This window comes from Atractosteus spatula, chromosome 7 (genome assembly GCF_055471065.1).
Source record: "Atractosteus spatula isolate fAtrSpa1 chromosome 7, fAtrSpa1.hap1, whole genome shotgun sequence".
NCBI classification, from domain to species: domain Eukaryota; kingdom Metazoa; phylum Chordata; class Actinopteri; order Semionotiformes; family Lepisosteidae; genus Atractosteus; species Atractosteus spatula.
In genome coordinates this window covers 13,368,020-13,387,407 of record NC_142712.1, presented here as the reverse complement: position 1 = coordinate 13,387,407, position 19,388 = coordinate 13,368,020, and the positions used below count along the sequence as shown (strand labels likewise).

At 39.3% G+C, this 19,388-nt stretch overlaps 1 protein-coding gene across 1 annotated transcript; it reads right to left on the bottom strand.

The window, feature by feature from the left end:
- Positions 1 to 1,828: 1,828 nt before the first annotated feature.
- LOC148830518 (NACHT, LRR and PYD domains-containing protein 3-like) lies at positions 1,829 to 17,559 on the bottom strand. Its single transcript, XM_088922387.1, has 13 exons — positions 17,469 to 17,559; positions 16,839 to 16,910; positions 16,113 to 16,268; positions 12,040 to 13,843; positions 10,652 to 10,738; positions 9,171 to 9,257; positions 7,879 to 8,046; positions 7,355 to 7,525; positions 6,320 to 6,490; positions 5,296 to 5,466; positions 4,383 to 4,553; positions 3,664 to 3,831; positions 1,829 to 3,579 (listed from the first exon to the last, which is right to left on the bottom strand). The coding sequence occupies exons 2-13, from the start codon at positions 16,846 to 16,848 to the stop codon at positions 3,495 to 3,497; spliced, it is 3,249 nt and encodes a 1,082-aa protein (XP_088778513.1). The 5' UTR covers positions 16,849 to 16,910; positions 17,469 to 17,559; the 3' UTR covers positions 1,829 to 3,494.
- Positions 17,560 to 19,388: the final 1,829 nt, after the last annotated feature.

Sequence of the window (19,388 nt, the reverse complement as noted above, 5' to 3'; positions counted from 1 at the left end):
AGCATAGCCTAAACTGTCCAATCCAATTGGTCTGCTGGAGGTAGTTAATGTTTCACATATTATCAGAACAAATTGTCCTTCAGACCAAAAACATATATAAAAGGGAATAAATCTGAATTAAACTATTTTCTAACCTCCTATCCATTGTTTTAGTTTAAGATTAAATAAGCAGAACTTTCATTTTACTTCTGTGTTACAAACCACCTTTTGGCTTTCGGTAGCATCAAAGAGAGTATCCTGCTGCGATGTTCTGTTTTCTATTAATGCAGAAAAAGTCCCAAATTCATGGAGCTTTCTTCTTTGCCGTTGTTAGACGAGCCTGAGGTAAGGGAGAAGCAGAAGCAGAAGCTCTGTGTGTGAGCACAAAGTTGGATTGCCCTTGACAGTGTAATTTTAATTTTAAAAAATCTAAACTGGAAGTTCATTGTATTACACTGCTAAAAAAGATATGATAGCCATAAAATGACACCGCAGGTGTTAAAAACAAGCATAACCTTCCCCCGTTACAATCACTGCTAATCTCCATTGCAGTCGTATGCATGTCAGTACCATGACATTGGTTTGTTGCCAAACCAGTCTCTTGGTTTATGACGGAGTGCCACAAGGCGAAAGTATCAGATAGCCTGTCACCCCTGCCCCTGTTAAAAAAGTCCTCAATATAGTACAATTTGACCCTTCTGGACAAATTTATGTAGTTTTATTCACTAGGTAAAAAGTTAGCAAGGATTTGGTGTAAGGAATGGACAGCCAATTTGAGTAGAATATTCAGTGGCACTGTGGTATACAAATTTAAAAGCATGTGATGTTCTGTGCTGCCAAAGAGTGCTTTACAGACATTATCTCTGTCAAAATGCAGTTTTTGCATTAGTCAAAACTAAGAATCATTTCTTTACTTTCTTTTCTTAAAGAGATGCAAAATCTACAGTACCCACATACAGTCTGTCTCTTGGTACAGCACAAAAGAAAATCCAGTTGAAAATGTTAACATCATAAAAGTATTTGTGTAAGAAACATGAGGAAGCTCATCATTTTCTTTTCACGTATTTTAACAAGAGCTCGGGCTTTAAGTTGTAAGCGGAAGGCAACAGCTCTGATCATGGGCTTGACATTGACATTGGCGAGGGAGAGAACAACATGACAGGAGTGGAGTTCAAAACAAAGGCAGCCTAAGGTGTGGTCAAGGCATGTTTTTAAGTGCGCTAACATGATTTATGGGAGTGTCCCAGAAGGAAGATGGAGATGAATTTCAGTGGCTCTAGTGAAAATGGTCAGCTTACACAATTGTAGCAGTAACATCGACAGAAACACAAAATGTGCTGCACAGTGTTATCAAGAGTAAGTCAAAAAACTTTAATAACTTCACTGCTATTAAGGGGTGCACTCCAGATAAAATCATGGCTGAGCTGATAGATCCAACCCCACCCTTTTTGTGGTTTAACAGCATGTTCACACAAAACGCCTATAAATTTCTACCACTGCAGCCAGTTCTTTGGCGCGCAGACAAAAATGACAAGCAAATTCCAAGGATGCAATTGGAGATCAGGACAAAGAGGTAGAACAAATCTTCTTAAAGTAATAAGTTATTTACACTTCGTACTGCAATATTACATTTGAAACACACACAATTAGTTGATTAACTATGAATTCGATTACTTTATTTTTTTAAGTCAGTATGTTCCATGTCCTGACCCAAACCTAAATGAAGTGTAAAATACATTTACTGAATATACACATAATATATATTAAAGTACTTTAACCTTACTTTTGAAATATATGGAGGGATTTTAATGACTATAACATTTAAACAAATAATGACAGTAAGTGTAGATAAAGGATGACTTCTTTTAATTGAAGGTTTTAAAAAAAAATACTGCAAGTAGATAACATAAATCAGCATTGTTTGTAATGTCCATTTGGGTTAATACAACTGATATAGCACAGAATGTGAACTTAAATGAATTGATTTGGTTTCTGTGTTTTCACCACAAGGCAAGAAGGACCTGTAGTTAAAGATCTCATGGTGGAAGATGAAGATGCAGTCCATGTTCTTCTTCAAGTATTTGGCCAACTGGTAACATTTGTTATGGTAACATGACAAGACTCTGGGATTACTGATGTAATTACTGCAGGCAGTACTGAATTACAGAATCATGTTCTGATGCTTTAATTATTGCAAGCACACTCTAGTCAGATGACCAAGTTTGTCATATTGTAAGATTGGATGAGGCCTTAACAACTCTTACACAATCCTTGTCAAAACATTAGCCACACAGCAAATGTGTGTGGTTAGAACTGTATTTGAAACATTTTCCACAGAGGGCAGTCTATATTTGAAACACTGACAATCTGGGTCTGGGCTATGTCATTAATCAACTCTTAATATGATTCCTTAATAATAATAATTAATAATAATTGCTTACACTTATATAGCGCTTTTCTGGACACTCCACTCAAAGCGCTTTACAGGTAATGGGGACTCCCCTCCACCACCACCAATGTGCAGCATCCACCTGGATAATGCAACGGCAGCCATAGTGCGCCAGAACGCTCACCACACACCAGCTATCAGTGGGGAGGAGAGCAGAGTAATGAAGCCAATTCATAGATGGGGATAATTAGGAGGCCATGATTGGTAAGGGCCAATGGGAAATTTGGCCAGGACGCCGGGGTTACACCCCTACTCTTTTCGAGAAACGCCCTGGGATTTTTAATGACCACAGAGAGTCAGGACCTCGGTTTTACATCTCATTCGAAGGACGGCGCCTGTTTACAGTATAGTGTCCCCGTCACTGTACTGGGGCATTAGGACCCACATGGACCGCAGGGTGAGCACCCCCTGCTGGCCAAAATAACACCTCTTCCAACAGCAACCTTAGTTTTTCCCAGGAGGTCTCCCATTCCAGGTACTGACCAGGCTCACACCTGCTTAGCTTCAGTGGGCTGCTAGTTGTGAGTTGCAGGGTGAAATGGCTGCTGGCAACATGCAGCAAAACCATTGGCCAAGCACTGCTGGGGTAAGTGGGCTTGGGATGACCATCATTTTCTGCCTGTAACTTGCTAGGTGGCTATGAGCTTGCAGTAATATCAGAGACAGCAATCCAACAACAGATGCTAGTTATGTAAAGCACTGTTTGTTTGCAGTGTGTAAAATGGCGACTGGCTCAACACTGCAAGTTGAAGGATAGCACACAGTTCTCATTCTCCTTGGATATGTACAAGCGTTGTATTAACAATTAGCATTCCAAATTGGATTGGTATGAAAATAAGTATTATTGATTATTACAATGTTTTTTTAAAAAGTCATCTGTGAGGAAAACCATTCCCTTAAAAGGTCCTCCAGACACACAATGAAGTGTCTTGATATGCCAGGATGTACATTCTCCTACTTCGTCTTCTTTGGAGTTATAGCATCAAGATCTTCAGTCTCAGATCAGGGATTGTGCTTATATCTATGTATTGAATCATTTAGCCCTTCAACACTAGCTGTTTCTGAGTTATAAGTTGATAGATGCTTTGAGTCCACACTCCAGAGATTTCAGCTTCCTCTTACCTTGGCAACTGAATTTATTTAACCGTAGCCTAAAAAATAAAGAAATACTGTTAATAATAGAAAGGGTTTCCACCCGAAGCACCAAACAAAATGAACCGTGATAAAACACTCACTCTATTGTACGAAGGCTCAAACAGTGTTTGGTGAGGCCTTGGAGCTCAGTAACTGACTGGTCAGTCAGGAGATTCATTGACAAGTCCAAAGTGATCAGAGAGGAGCTGCTGGTGAGAGCTTGTCGCAGGTCTTTACAGCAGGCTCCTTTCAGTCTGTTTTCCTGCAGTCTGGGGGGACAGAGGGGGCAATAGATGAGCCAGAGCTCTGCCTCTCCTGTAAATGTTACAGAGCACAGCTATACCTCAGGTACCAAACTGCAATGAGGACCTACAACCATAAAATATATATGTAAACTAAAAAAAGTGTAGGTACATCATCAAATGACATGATTGCAGTCTCCTTTCCTAGAGAAATCATGTACACTTTAACAGGTTTGACAACCAGTTGGCTGACAGCAAGTATGTATCTTTACAGTTTTCTTGAGATTTTACAACAATTGTATCACACATGTTTTCTTTCCAGTAGTCACCATCAGTCATTTCATATTTTGTTATACATCTCTGTTTTGCAGTGCTTTTGTCATGGTCTTCCTTGCATTGCAACATTTTACTTGGTGTTTCTTATTGTATTTCACAGTAAAAAGGGGACAAGCTGATTGCCGGTTCAATTGGATTTGTTGCACAGAATATACTGATATTTTTCTGCGTCTGCCACTATAATAAAAAATCACAGGATTCCAACAAGAGAACAGCAGGTCCAAAGTGGTAATCGTACTCACACAAGGGTCTGAAGGGCACAGCTGGGCTGTCTCAGTCCGAGGCTCAGCAAGGCCACGCCCTTGTCTTCAAGATCGTTGTCAGTCAGGATCAGAGTAGTTAGAGACTGCCTGGAGGAGAGGACCTGGGCCATGTTCTTACAGCAGCCAGCTGTCAACTCACAGCTTTCCAACCTGTACAAGAGACCGTTTTCAACCCACATTTCCCAAGCTGCACTGGGGTTCACATTCATGACATACTTTCCACAAACCAGTACAGTGCTACAGTACATTTTGTCAGGGAGCTAATTTAACAGTCCCTATATGCAGTTTATATAAATCATCTTTTGCTTTTTGAATAGAAGTGGGGTCAATTCAAGGGCCATGCACACTGGATGAGACTTACAGAAATGAAAAAAAAATTCAGAAACGTGATCATTGGACAGCAGGAATGCACACGTGACGCAAGCAGCCCAAGGGAGCACATAAATCAAAAAGGATTTATTTCTGTTCATACTACATATTGCAGTGCCCCGATTGCAAAAAACTTCATGGCCACAAATGTACTAATCTGGAGTACAAAGCTATCTTTCAGCTGGTCAGGTGGCTTTTGTATAATCTGTTTTTGTTTAGTGGCCAGTACTTCATATAGAATCCTGGATTGTTCTGCACTTGATGTCGTGTTGCTTAAGCTCTAGCCTCTACCAGGTGTCCCCCAAAATTATTAGTGAGTGCTCCAGTTGTTTCATTTTTCCATTTTAAGTTTACTAATTCATCCTGGATTGGCTTGTTTCATTATCTGGGAAATAATTATTTAGAAATACACACAGATGCTCGCAATGAGAGTATGCTGCCTCAGTAATTGAATTACTGCTGGTGGTTACAGATCTATTGGTTTCTCACTCTGCCAGAGAGCAGTATTATGATCCTCACTCACTCCAGTGTCTGTAGCACACAGCCGGGCGCCTGCAAGCCCCGACATAGCACCTTCACCCCATCGTCCCCCAGCTCATTCCAGCCCAGACTCAGCTTGCTTAGGGAACGGCTGGTCTCCAGCACCGCAGCCAGGGGCCCACAGCACCTGCTGGTGAGTCTGCACCCCTCCAGCCTGTGAAAGAGGAGAGGAGTTGGGAACAGCAGAGCATAAGGGGGGGAAACCAAAAAAAAAAACATATCCATTTGAATTCATAAACGTGTGAAGACATGATGACGTAAGTCCATAGGTAAATGTGTAAGGGGTTAATCACATATGCTCCATAGCTGTGGAAGGTTGGAATAGAATATTGTTTCAGTGGCACAATCACAAATGTCTGCCATCGCTTCAGGTGTGATTAAGTGATGTTGGTGTAGGCGTTCCTGCTCTGTCACCGGGATCAGTGTTGTCACCGCTGAAGGTTTGACCTCCGAAAGCTTTCTTCATCGGGTCAAGTGTGAAAATCAGGTGAAAATGTGGCACAATGACCCACCTTGCAGTCTGTATCTTACTCAGTAAGGTAATTTCAGTGAGACAGTCAAAATTACAGTCCCAGCAATGAAGCTTTCGCAGATTCACTTTATTTACTGACTTAGTCTTGTAGGTATATTGTTAGTACATACAATGCATACATGTTTATACAGTTATTAGAGAGATGTAATGGAGAAGATGGCAAACTGGTTGCAAAAGTCAAAGTACCTAGTGTTTGTCCCTGGCTTTTATACGGCAAAGATACAGTATAGCTTTATATACTAGCTGTCTACAGCATTTGGTTCTGGTGGGCAATCTTTTCTATCAGCTTTTATTATTCTCGGGGCACAAATCCTGGATCAGACCCGATAAAAAGAATCACTAGAGTGGTTTTACAGGATACCATAAGAAGCTGTTGATGTTTTGTGTTCACCTATAAACTGATTGGGTTGCGTAAATTTCTTGCAGCTAAATAAAATGCGAAGGATCAGTCTGGGGTCTTTTTTTTTTTACTCACTGCAGCGTGTGCAGTACTGAATATGGCTGCTGGAGTGCGCTGCAGAGCTGCTCCACACCTCTGTCTTCCAGGTAGTTCCTTTGCAGAAAGAGCTTTGTGAGGGACCGGTTGGAGTGCAGATTGGCAGCCAGTTCCTCACAGCACTTGGCTGTAATTCCACAAATCTGCAGGCTGTGCGACAGACCCAGAACACAAGCTCAGGAACAGTTAGTTGGCAGTGTTTCTCTTATATCTTCCTTATGTTATGAAAAATGTAATTCTCTCACACCTCCTTCATTTTGTACATGACTGAAAGCTATTATTTTCATATTGTGTTCCTGCAGTGAACAGTAAGAATAATAAGATATTTAGGATATAATATTGGTGTATAATATTACCGGAACAATGCTTTGCATTGTGCCACTTAAATCGTTCCTCCATCTCTTATTTAAAGAATAAACACTACGAGAATCACCCAAAACCTTCCCTGCAAAATTGATTTACCATGCCATTCTCAGCATCATATAACCAGGATTGTATATTTTACAAAAGCAAAGAACACGGGGTTGTCCCCGTTTGCTTCTTAACTTCAATATTTTTGTGTATCTTAACTTCATATAGATTCATGCAGTCGGACACTCTTGAGAAAGCTACAGTTTATGGCACATCTGACTTACTGAACTACAGAACACAGGCTACAGTATATGAAAATAAGATCAACTATAACATATGAACAGCTCTGTTTACACATTTCATCAGCAGCTAATTCAATATTCATACTGCAATACGGACAAGGGCTGAATCTTCTAATCAATAAGAAATAATAATTACAATAGTGCATTATATGCTACTTCTCTTGCGCCTTCTTCTAATTAAGTATTAAAAAGTTCAGGTACAAGAATTTCAATGTCGTGGGGGCACTATTCTTTAGTCTGTATTCTTAAAGTAAAGGTTAAGTAGCAGTTACAGTGATCCACAAGAAATAACTTTCTGTCAGCATTGTAGAAGAATAAGAGTTTCAGAACGAGAGGTATTTGTTAAAGATAAGACACTCACTGCAGCTCTTTCAACTGGCAGTTAGGATGGCTTAAACCAGAGAACAGCAAGGGCAGTCCTGTGGCTATTCTTCTATTGTCATTCAGACAAAGATGCACTCTGGATTGCTTAGAGGTGAGAAAAGTGAGGAGGTCCTTGCAGCATTCATCTGACAGATCATTACAAGCGATCCTGAGGAGAAAGAAACAAACCCATACACCCCACCATCTGATCTCTGGATGAACCAAAAAATTGACCAGATCAAGGCCTACAGAAATTGTGTAATCTCCACCTCCATCAAGAATTGCACTGAAAATTAATATAAAATTGGACAAAACTATTTTCTGCAAACACCTCAGAGAATGGTTGGCTGTTCTATTGTTCATTCATTTCCTGAAGAAGCTTTTTCAGGTGAAAAAGAAGCAATTATATTTTCTATATTATCATCTGAAAATATGAGATTTGCATGGCTTAACTGTTTTTGACTTGACACACGTTTTTGCAACAAATGACAGTGATAGTTGTAACCATAATGTATATACTACCTGAGCTTCCTGACACTGCATGTTGCGCTGTTAAGTCCTTCCATCAGTTGTTTCACTCCCAGATCTCCCCCGTAATTGAAGTTCAGATCCAGCTCAGTTATAGGGGAGTTTGTGAGAAGTTTCCCAATTTCTTTATAATGACGAGGCTGAAGTTTGCAGTTTTTCAGGCTAATATAACAAGATCATGATTATTAAAACTTGACGCTACTTATATAAAGACAATGTAGCACAAACCTTTATCTTTAAAGCACCACACCACAAGACAGTGCTCGAGGAAAGCTTTAAGCATCATCAAAGACCCCACACACCCCAGCTACAGACTGTTTGACCCTCTACCATCTAGAAAACGGTACCGAAGCATTCGGGTTTTTACCCCTGCACTATCAAACTATTAAACTCCCAGCCTCTCTCACCTATGGCCTGAACCCTCACAGTGCCTTCTCTCTTTATCAAAACTCAAACACACATTGAAACCTACAGTACCTTTACCTCACATGTCAAGATGTAAACTCTCCATAATTTTGTATCCTTTATTTAATTCTTTTGACGTATGATTTTGCACAACTGTTGTTGTTTTGCACATTGCCTGTTGTCTCTGTCTTTTTTTCATACAAAATTGTATTGTTGTTTGCATTACTTACCGTCTGAGAGCTAGCTACATACGTAGCATTTCGTTATACCATATACCTGTGTATGAGTATGATGACAATAAACTTGAACTTGAACTTAATTATTCAGTGTTCAACACTAACCCACAGTCACTTTCATATTACACAATCATTAAGGAATTATAAGTAATGGATACGTTGTACGTTAACTTCAAAGCAAGCTTTTCAAGATTAATTCCTTGTATTTATAAAACACTTCATCATGAAAGATCTAACAGTAAAACATTAAATACATATCTAAACTTTCTAAAGAGAATACTTTTTTACAAAGAACCACATTGCTTTGAATAAAATACTTTAGCTATAGATTCATTTGAGGTGTTCACAAAAATGATAAAAACATAAGAAAACTTAAAAATGAGAGTGGGTCATTTGATCCTTCTATGTAATTTGGTTTTTAGCTACTAATTGATCAGAGAATTTCATCCTGGCATTACTTCAATGAAGCCCTCACAGCTTTTGGTGTAAAAAGATCTCCTATTCTGAGATTGTAAGGCAAAATTAAATTTAATCACATTTCAAATAAGATCTAAAAGTTTCTTTGTCAGTCATTTGAGAGGATTTTAACACTTGGAATCAAGTCCTCTTGTCAGTTGTACAGACAGGTTGAAAAAACAATTCTACCTGAGGGTTTTCACCTTACAGTTGGGACTTTTCAAAGCAGTCCACAGCTTCTCCCACACAGAATCATCAAGATGTATGTATCTGAAGCTAGAAAAGAGCAGTTCAATTCAATTTTGGTGTAGATGTTATTTAGAAATCACTTAGATAAACTCCCACTTAAGCAGTCACACTTTAATTTAGATTTCTGTTATGACTGTCTATAAACAATCTATTAACATGTTAGAAAAAAACTTAGGGTTAGTGTTTGGGATATGGTTTTGGCTTCAGAATTAAGGTTTTGTTCCTATCAGTGCAATTAATTGACAATAGAAGTCAGATATTATCTAATGTGCTGTTAAGGTTAATTCACATTTGTTAATAATTAACACTTTATTAATCTGTAATGTATAAATTGCATTTGCAAATCCTGATCCAAAGTGTTAGCACTGTATTCATATCAAAATTGAATGTACATATCCAATCATTAGAATAGAATTTTGAATTCGTAAAATTATAAACAATCAAGTTGTTCCTCATTTACTTCTAATCAAGCAATCTTGCCAGCAGCCATATCACCCTGCAACTCACAGCTGGTAGCCCACTGAAGCTAGGCAGGTGAGAGTCTGGTCAGTACCTGGGAGACCTATTGGGAAAAAGTAAGGTTGCTGCTGGAAGAGGTGTTAGTGGAACCAGTAGGGGGCGCTCACCCTGCGGTCTGTGGGAGTTCCTAATGCCCAACTATAGTGACGGGGACACTATACTGTAAAAAGGCGACGTCCTTTGGATGAGACGTAAAACCAAGGTCCTGACTCTCTGTGGTCATTAAAAATCCCATGGTGTTTCTTGAAAAGTGTAGGGGTGTAACCCTGGCATCCTGGCTAAATTTCCCCATGGCCTTTACCAACAGCCTCCTAATAATCTCCATCTATGAATTGGCGTCATCACTTTGTTCTCGTCCCCACTGATAGCTGATGTGTGGTGAGCATTCTGGCCCACTATGGCTGCCATCCCATCATGCAGGTGGGGGCTGCACATTGGTGGTGGTGGAGGGGAGTCCCCATTATCTGTTAAGTGCTTTGAGTGGAGTGTCCAGAAAAGCGCTATATAAGTGTGAGGAATTATTATTATTAATCGAATTTAAATGTAGTTTTAACTGGACGTGAGAATTGTATTCATGGGTGAATGTGACTACTTTGGTTCTGGATGTGGCTAATGTAACCATGATGCTCAGCACCTGACAATTATTCTTGATTTTCAGACTCAATGACATGATTTTTTGCTGTTATTCCTTGCTCCACAAATTGCCTTATAAGGTTGGATGGAAGTTGAGATACCCTCAGATTGTTACTGGTTGCATTAAATTACACAAAGAAATATGGTTCACTGAAAGAAGTCATTATAACTCCTTAATTAGCCTTTATTATTCGCTTTTTGCTTTCATGAACTACTTTTTTCTGAATTTGTGGGTGTTTTTGTCCAAGATTGTGCAAATAAAAAAATACCTTAATTCGGTTACTTGTGTCTTGAATGAGCTCAGGATGTTGTAAATGCATTCAGCTGCTTCTTGATTTATGGTGCCTTTTAAAAGCCTGCAGACAAATTATTAATTGAATTAAAATACCGTGTATTACTTTTATTTCTAAACAAAACTTTGACAAAGGCCTCAGGATTTCTGTAGATAACACACCTGTGGAGTCTGCCTTTCTGCTCCTCCACGTTATTGAGAAATTTTCCAATTTGTAATATTTTCTCAACCCAACCTGAATCCATCTCTTCCAAACAGAATTCCCTGCCACTTCTGTAATCAGCAGCTCATATTTGATTCAGTACCATTAGACACAGAGTTGATATTAGTGGGGCTTTGCCATCATGGTTCCCAGTGAAGCAGAGACTTCCTGAGTACCTGCCAGCTTATGGTGGCATCAATGATGGACGCAGCTCTCCACACTCAGCACTGACCCTATGTTGTTGCAGGGCAAGTAGCATGTCAAAATATAGACTCGTCGGAGAAGTCTCCATTTCTTCACCCCTCCTGGCCCTGGACTTAGGCAAATTCGACAACTGCCAAGGCCCAGTGGCCTCAATGTGCAAGAACATTTTTTAACCAGCACATTCAAATGTGGGTCGAGACTTCTCTCCAGTGGATCTTCCTGTTGCTAGGCTGTTAAAGTCTGTCTGTTATAAATTTTAATATTATTAGTTGTAAATATAAGTGTGATGGTTTATTTCACAGTAAATGACTCTCATCTTCACCGAAAGATAACAATATCGCTGATGTACAGTAAATAAGCTTCTTGTTCTTGTTTGTAAGTTATTTATTTTGTGTTCTTCAAAGCTGGTTTAAAAAGTGTTCTAGTTATATAATTCATTAATTTAATTGTTCTAAATAGTAAAATAAGGTTGGAATGGGAACTGATAATAGTCGTGTACAGTATGTGCAAATTGTGAACTGGAGGGGCCCCTTTCCAAGAACTTGCCTAGGGTCCCCAGAAAGCTAGGGCTGGGGTGCAGATTATAAGGGTACAGGGGTTGTCACAAAAGGGGTTGTCATAATAAAAACTAATAAAAATAAAAAAATTATAAAGAAAAAATCCCAGTGCCTGCTCAGTGCAATGTACTGCAATGCTCAGTGCTACAGTACTATGAAACTAATTACTAGGGCTTTCACTATAAAACAAATCACAACATTTCTTTTCTGGAAAACATTCCTATTACTTAAGCTGTGGTGAAAGAATGAAAATTCAAATTAGATTCTATGTGTTAAATTTAACTTAAATTTAGTCCATGCATACATTGCAACAGACGCTGTCAAGCGAGGCTCAAAAGGATAAGATCAGATTTGACTTTACTTTATTTGGGTAATGTCAAGAGTTAGCTTTTCAGGACTTACTCAAGTCTTCTGTACAGCTTGGCAACAGGGGAGAGTCTTCTTAGCCCATCAGGAACAGATATATACGGATTCAGCTTGAACACATCCAAATTATCATCGGAAGTTTCCAATACAAAAGCCAAGGCTGAATACTCTGCTGAGGACAGAGAGCACGAGGATAAAGACCCAGTAGCCAAAAGATCTTTTATCTTCTGCACCAAAGAATTATCTCTCAACTCTTTGAGACAATACAGAAGATTCAGGCATCGATCTGGAGATAGGTCTGTTTCCAGGATCTTGTGAATGTACTTAACCATTTGTGGAGTTACATCATGTTTCTCCTTAAACTTTCCCAGTAATCCTTGAAGTAAATGCTGGTTACACTCCAAGGCGAGCCCACAGAGAAAACACAGAAATAGATCCAGGTGTCCTGAAGAGCTCTTGATGGCTTCCTGACAGGCCTTTTTGAAAGCAATGAAGAGCTCCTGCGGACAACCGCTTCCAAAACATTCTATCTGGAGAGAGAAGAAAGAGCTCTTGTTTGGGACAGAGCAAGAGATCAACACAAACAAAGCAGCAAAGTATTCCTGCACTGTCAAGTGCACAAAGCTATAGGCTTTTCGACAAAATGGTCCATTGTCCTCTGCAACAAACTCACTGATCAGTCCCTGATAGAGTTGTAACCTATCCAAGTTATACTCCTTCAAGTCCTGCCGGGAAAAAACTAACTTTTGCACTATGAGGCCATCGTAAGCCAATCTGGATAAGTTTTGGATTGTGGCACTGTTGGACCTCAAGACTTCATTAGCATCCTCGACAGATCGCTGACTCCCATGGCCTCTGTGATGTTGATAAACCACAGCCAACATAAAGAATTTGGTGTAGACTTCTGTCAGATTTTGAGGCATGCATTTTTCTTCAATCATCACCGGAGAACGCTCCAAAATAATAGCCAGCAGCCAGCAGAATGCTGGAATGTAGCACATGTTGTATAAGGTCCGTTGCTTCTTCAGCTGAGCAACAATGTCCTTCCCACAGCTTCCTAGCCTTCTGCAGAAAAACTCTTCTTTCTGCCAGTCCAGAAAGCCTTGTATTTCTGTCATGCGGTCAATGCAATGGACAGGGAGGCAGGCTAAGGCTGCTGGTCTGCTGGTGATCCAGACTGAGGCACATGGCAAAAGATGTCCACGTATTAAATTGACAACCAGACTGACAGGTAGGGCGGGCTCTGAAAAAGAGCAGTGTTCTGGACAAGAAGTGAGATCCAGGGAGAACTGGCATTCGTCCAGTCCATCGAAAATAAATAGACACCTACTAGGAGAAGTGAGAATCTGCTCAAAACAGTTCAGGTAAGGGTAGTAACTCTGAAGCAGACTTGTGAGGTTATATAAATGCCCTGCTGGCAACAAGCTGAGCTCCCGGAAAGGCAGAGGGAAAATGAAGTCAAACTGAGTGAGGCAAGACCCACTGACCCAGCTGTGGATAAGCCAGTTGGTACAGGCAGTTTTGCCTATTCCAGCGATCCCCCTGGTAACCACAACTCGTGGCCTGCAAGTGTCCAGTTGTTCTGTTGGAGTTGCATTGAAGATGTCAGCTAGTTGAATGGTCTTGCCTTCAGCTCTCTCATTAAAACCGTGAAAAGCTTCTAGAACTTCGTGGGTATGGCCAGCAGGGCCCAAAACTCCCTCCGTCAGCCAGGGATGTGTGAAGTTCTTATTGGTGGAGGCCCTCTGTCCACCCAGCCGGGAGGCATACTCAAACAGACTGGAATACCTCCTTTGCAGCTCTTCCTGGTGAATGGACTTCAGGTGGGATATAGACTTTTCTAAAGAAAATAAAACGGAAAAAGGAATTCAAAATGAGAGAAAAGCAAGCCATGGGCAGGAAGATTAGAGATTAGGATGAGACAGAATAAAATGGTACCAAAGACTTTATGAATGTAAAATACAGGTTTTCTTTGTACCTGGTGACTGATCAGAAGGAAAAATGTCCACTATATCAAAGTTATAAAGAGAATAGGAGTCAATATATCATGAGATTAATAATTAGATTATGGATTATGAACAACAGAGGAAGATGACAATGTAGTAAATATATTATTTAATATTTCACACAGGTTTAAGTGAAAGAGGATATCATTAATACACCCAAGAATAAGCTCCAGCATTATTGTTTAATTTTAGCGTCCTGTAGCTAACACTGAGGTTTTACAGGACCAGGGTGACTAATAATCAGTAAATCATTGGGCCCTAATAGTGTTTAAGTCACGCTTAAAGTTATTGATAGACCTCTCTATGATATAGTTCAAGTAGGTAGCTGCGTCACATGCGTAGGCTGCAAAGGAACAAGTAAAGGTTTATTCCATGGTGAAAAGAGAATGAAACTTTTCGGATGTGGAGCTTTCTTTGGGTGTGAGAAAGACAGGAAAGTCAGCAGCTATTAGGAGAATAAACCTTTACTTGTTCCTTTGCAGCCTACGCATGCTGACGCAGCTCCCTACTCGAACTACTTCGACCTACTTCCGCTGCGACCCACTATGCCTTCCACTAAATCTTTTTCTAGATCTCGTCGTCTTTCCTTCTCCTATTAGCTGCTGACTTTCCTGTCTCTCACACCCAAAGAAGGCTCCACAGCCGAAACTTTGCGCGTCTTTTCTTCTCTTTTCAGCATGGAATAAACCTTTTGCTTGTTCCTCTATATGATATTTCAACATGCACTGAAAGTGGGATGTTAAAAACCTTTAAAAATTGCGAAAGCACAAAGAACATGAGATCATACGGTGAAGTCAAGATAATTTAAAAAAAAATTAAAGAAAAGAATTTTTAAATTTTTGAAAGAACTGTGCAATGGCTAGCAGAGATGGGGGAAGACACTTAACTAGAATATAAGCTGGGTTCCAGCCTAAACTAGCAGAAACAAAATATAACCCATTTCAAACATGCTGTGCAAAGAGGGGAGAATTGTAAATGTAACACCTACAGTATGCGTAAAAATGGAGAAAATATGGAATCACAAAGTTTGGGAAATGTTAATGAGAGCTGAACTACAAGAAGAATTAGAACATGATGGCAACCTAAGAGACCGCCACCATTGATTTATAACAGGAAGGTTTTAACTTGCTACAATTCTTCCAACAAGCAGTTAACACTAACACACCAAAACATGCCATATTTGGAACTCATCAAAACGTTTGATAAGGTTCCTTCTAGGAGGTAGATTCTCAAACTAATAGTCATAAGTTAATGAACGCACATGGATCAGGAACAGGAATGAGCAAGAAACAGCAAATCATCTAAAACAGTATGATTTCTAATAGGGGCAGATACAGACAGAGGTGTGTTACAGGCTAACATTTTTGTCCTGTCTATTTATATCAAGGATTTAGGTCCGAGTATAACCGGCAAAGTTCTACCAGGTTTTGGGGCTAGCGGCAAACTAACTCTGCAACAAAGGAATTATAAAAAGGCTTCAACAATCTTACGGAATGTCCAAACACATGCAGGAAGTTACTTAGGTAAAGGATCTGAGCATTCATGTAGATTCTCTATCTGCTCATTATGACAATATAGGCAAGCAAGGAATATTAACACAGGGAAGTAATTCTTAAGTTTTACAAGGCACTAGTAAGACTTCATTTACTGAGCATTGTGTTAAGTATTGCTCACCATCCCACAAAAAGATTATATACAGTAGTATTCAAAGAAGAGCAACGAGAATGATTCCTGGTCACATTGGTTTGTCATATACATACAGGTGAAAGCACTGAAATTTCTTCTGTCTAAAACAAAAGTGAGTGGGTGGAGACTTGATTCAAGTATAGAAGATCTCAAGCACTATAGAGGTTAACCCAGAGACTACTTTACACTAAATAGCAACAGGATCACAGCAGGGAAATAAAAGGGAGTTAATTTAGGATGACGGATAGAAAAAGCTTCTTTGCACAAAGTGTTGTAGGTAGCTAGAATATAATACTCAGCCAGGTGGTTGAGTGAGGCTAAAACTTTGGAAAGCCTACAAAATGGAGGAACGACCTTCCCTCAGTAGCAGCGTTCCTTATTATTTTCGTATTTTCCTAATATCCCTTACTTCAATACCTTTCTGCAGTGCAGGTCCACTCTGAGCTGTGTTGAAGGTGACTGGGAGCTGGATGGTATTGTTGGAGCCCACAATCACTGGCACCACCTGGGTGGAACCTCCATCAGCCCTGGCCATGTTCCTCAAGGCTGGCTCACACCATGGCTTCTCCTCTCCTGCGTTTTCATGGGATTAAAAGGAACAACATGGTTAAATATTTAAGAACTGTTTTTAAAGAAAAAATATTTCTTGTCATTGGCTCTGCCAAATTTGCATAAGGATACCCATCCTTCTTAAATCCAATTATTGATTGATTAATGCACATCCACTGAATGTGACTTGATACATTAAGATGTTCATTAATTGGATATTAATGCAATAAGATTTATGGATTTAGGACACTAACACCCTGTGTACTGCTTAATGCTTATCATAATCCTTTAAATGCTGATGGTTTTTATCGATTGCCAATAAAGAATATTTTGGCATACAGTTACAAACTATATGCTAAACTGTTATTTAAAGTGAAAGAAATTAATAAGAGAAATACCTAAAATGGTTTAACCTCCCCCTGCTGAGGCTTGCTTATGTACTTTCATTACCTGGTTATAGTCTATAGCCATTTTATATAGAACATGCACGGTGTGGAAAGGTTTTTAAAAATAAAAAAAAGATGTGAAACTGGATTAAATTACCACATCACAGGTACAGATTGTCAGGCTAATTTATAAGTTTTTCAGCCTTACCGTTCTCCATTCCGGGTGTACTTTGACTTCTGTTTGTTACCAGGTTTCCAATGCAAAGCCACACTGCAAGTCCTAACACATTAACAAAACATTTTTCAAGCCAGCGAGTTACAACAAGTTGATTTGGGAAAATCTCCTGCAGGTAGAAATCCAGCTCATTTTCACCAAAGCAAAGAGCATTGAAAGCCATCTTCTTAATTACTGAATGCAATGCATTAATGTCATGAGAGATAAATCACTGAAAATCACAGAAAATGATTACAGAACAGTGAGCTGTCATATATCCTATTCAGTGTTCACATACTGTATGTCATGTGGTGCACAACATTTGCCGCAGTGTATTGCTAAATCAAATCCTTAATTACATCAAAAATTCCAGTTTTTCTGAAAAGGAAACAAGGCTTGACTTTTGATAGTTTCAGATACATTCTTCTATTTGAATGCAAACGATGTTCGTTCTTAATCTATTCCTCTGCGGAGGCGATTGTTTCAAAATACCAGTCCTCAAACAGGAAATGTATAACGTATTTCAGACTTCTAAATTGTTGAACATGTTAGAGATTTTCATCCTGCAATGGCCAAAAAAGGTTTGATAAATTTTCATCCAAAAGGCAGATTAAAATGCATTACCTTAATTTCTTTCATCGTCTTGAGAGGCACAAGCCATCCTTAAATCTGTGTTGATTCATGAGCGAAAAACTTAACACACAGTTTCAGGAACTGGGCAATGCTGCTTCCTATCTGTGTAGCAGCTGTTTTTAAGTACGTTTGCATTGTACGATATCCTTGATTTTGCGGTACAGACCCAAGCCTGGCATGAGAGTCGGTCTCAAAGCCCAAGAACATTTTCAGAGGCCCAAAAGCTTTAATAACTGTACATATACTTATTGCGTGTTCATTTCTTTTTAGAGTAGATAACTATACTTTATTTATGTCATGTTATTTTGTTATTTGGCATAATTATGTTGACTGGCGTAGTGTATTAGGTGTATCCTTAGTATATGTATGGTTTAAGAGAGCTTTTCCCAGTATAAGCATTTTCGTTATGTGTGGACAATTCAGGAATGTATCCCACATGAATAAGGAGTACTGTATATGGCTGAAATTTCAGGGTAGAAATTCTGGTTTCTACCCTGCACTTGACCTGAATCCTATTTTGCTTGCTCTTTATTACCAGCGTTCGCAATCCAAAAAACCTGGCTTTACACACTTAGAATTAGACTACGTTATTGCTGTTCTGCCTGCAGTATCTTCAAGGTAATACATAGGATTTAGTCTGGCTTATATGCTAACTAAATCATGTAAAGGCGTTTTAATACAGACAAATTTAATATCTGTACATTTTTTTCAGCAGAATAGTAAACAAAATGGATTAAACCGAGCAGTGCAGGCAAGGGATTTCTCATGTTCCACGAGGGCAGGGTTGGCTGTTCGTAACTGTGAATGTAAGTAACAGACTTGTTACATTGTACAACTGGATGTCCCTCAAAAAGCCTCAGAATCACATCATTGTTATAAAAGGGAAAATATAACTTTGGTGTTTGTCTTTGCCCCTCTGTTGTTACAGGAAATTACTTCTTAGGAATGTCCTGTGGGTATATTCCTTCTGCCAATGCCAAGTTAACTCGCTGCAAATCTCAGTCTCAACTTTGGATGCATTCCTTTATTTCAATAGGATTAGACCAATGTATTGCCCGACTTTCTGGGTATCATCAAAGGTAATACATAGGATTTAGTATGTCTGGAATGCTGCAGTTCATATGCTAGTGTGCACTCTGCATCAGAACATGACTCCCATCCTAGGTAGGTTTTACTGGTTTCCTGTGAAATTCAGAGCGGACTTGAGAGGTCAGCAGTCTGGCTGCAGGTTATATTCAGGATTTATTGCATGGAGCCCAGTTCTTAATTTGTGATCTGCTCATTCAAAGTCTCCTTGCCCTGCTTGTGTAGCTCGAGGTATGTGGTGTCCTAATCCATTAGAGGCAAAATTTGCTTTGAGACCTTTTCACTAAAGCTTTTAATGCATTCTTGTCTTGTCTCAATGTGTTGTACATTTTTACTTGGTAAGGGACAAGTAATAGGTTCATTCCATGCTGAAAAAAAGAAGAAAGAAAACAACGTTTCGGCCGTGGGGCCTTCTTCAGGTGTGAAGAAGACCCGAAGAAGGCCCCATGGCCAAAACGTGTTTTCTTTCTTCTTTTTTTCAGCATGGAATAAACCTATTACTTGTTCCTTTGCAGCCTACGCATGCTGACGCAGCTACCCACCTGAATTTTTACTTGGTAGGTGTATAGATGTTCACCAGCAACTTCAGGGTCTTTTTTCATTTGTGTTCCCCTTACAAATACATATTATTTTCATTTTAAATAAGTTTGTGGATTACTCAAGTAGATCTTTGGGGTAATAAAACACTGAGCCAATGCCATGCTATTTCATTAAAAAAAAATTCTTAGTGTTTCATTGAGTATTTGAATGAAAATTTCCCAAATGAACTGAATCTGTATAAACCGCTAGTAAAAAGACTCTTTCAATTCATGCAGGAATATCAGG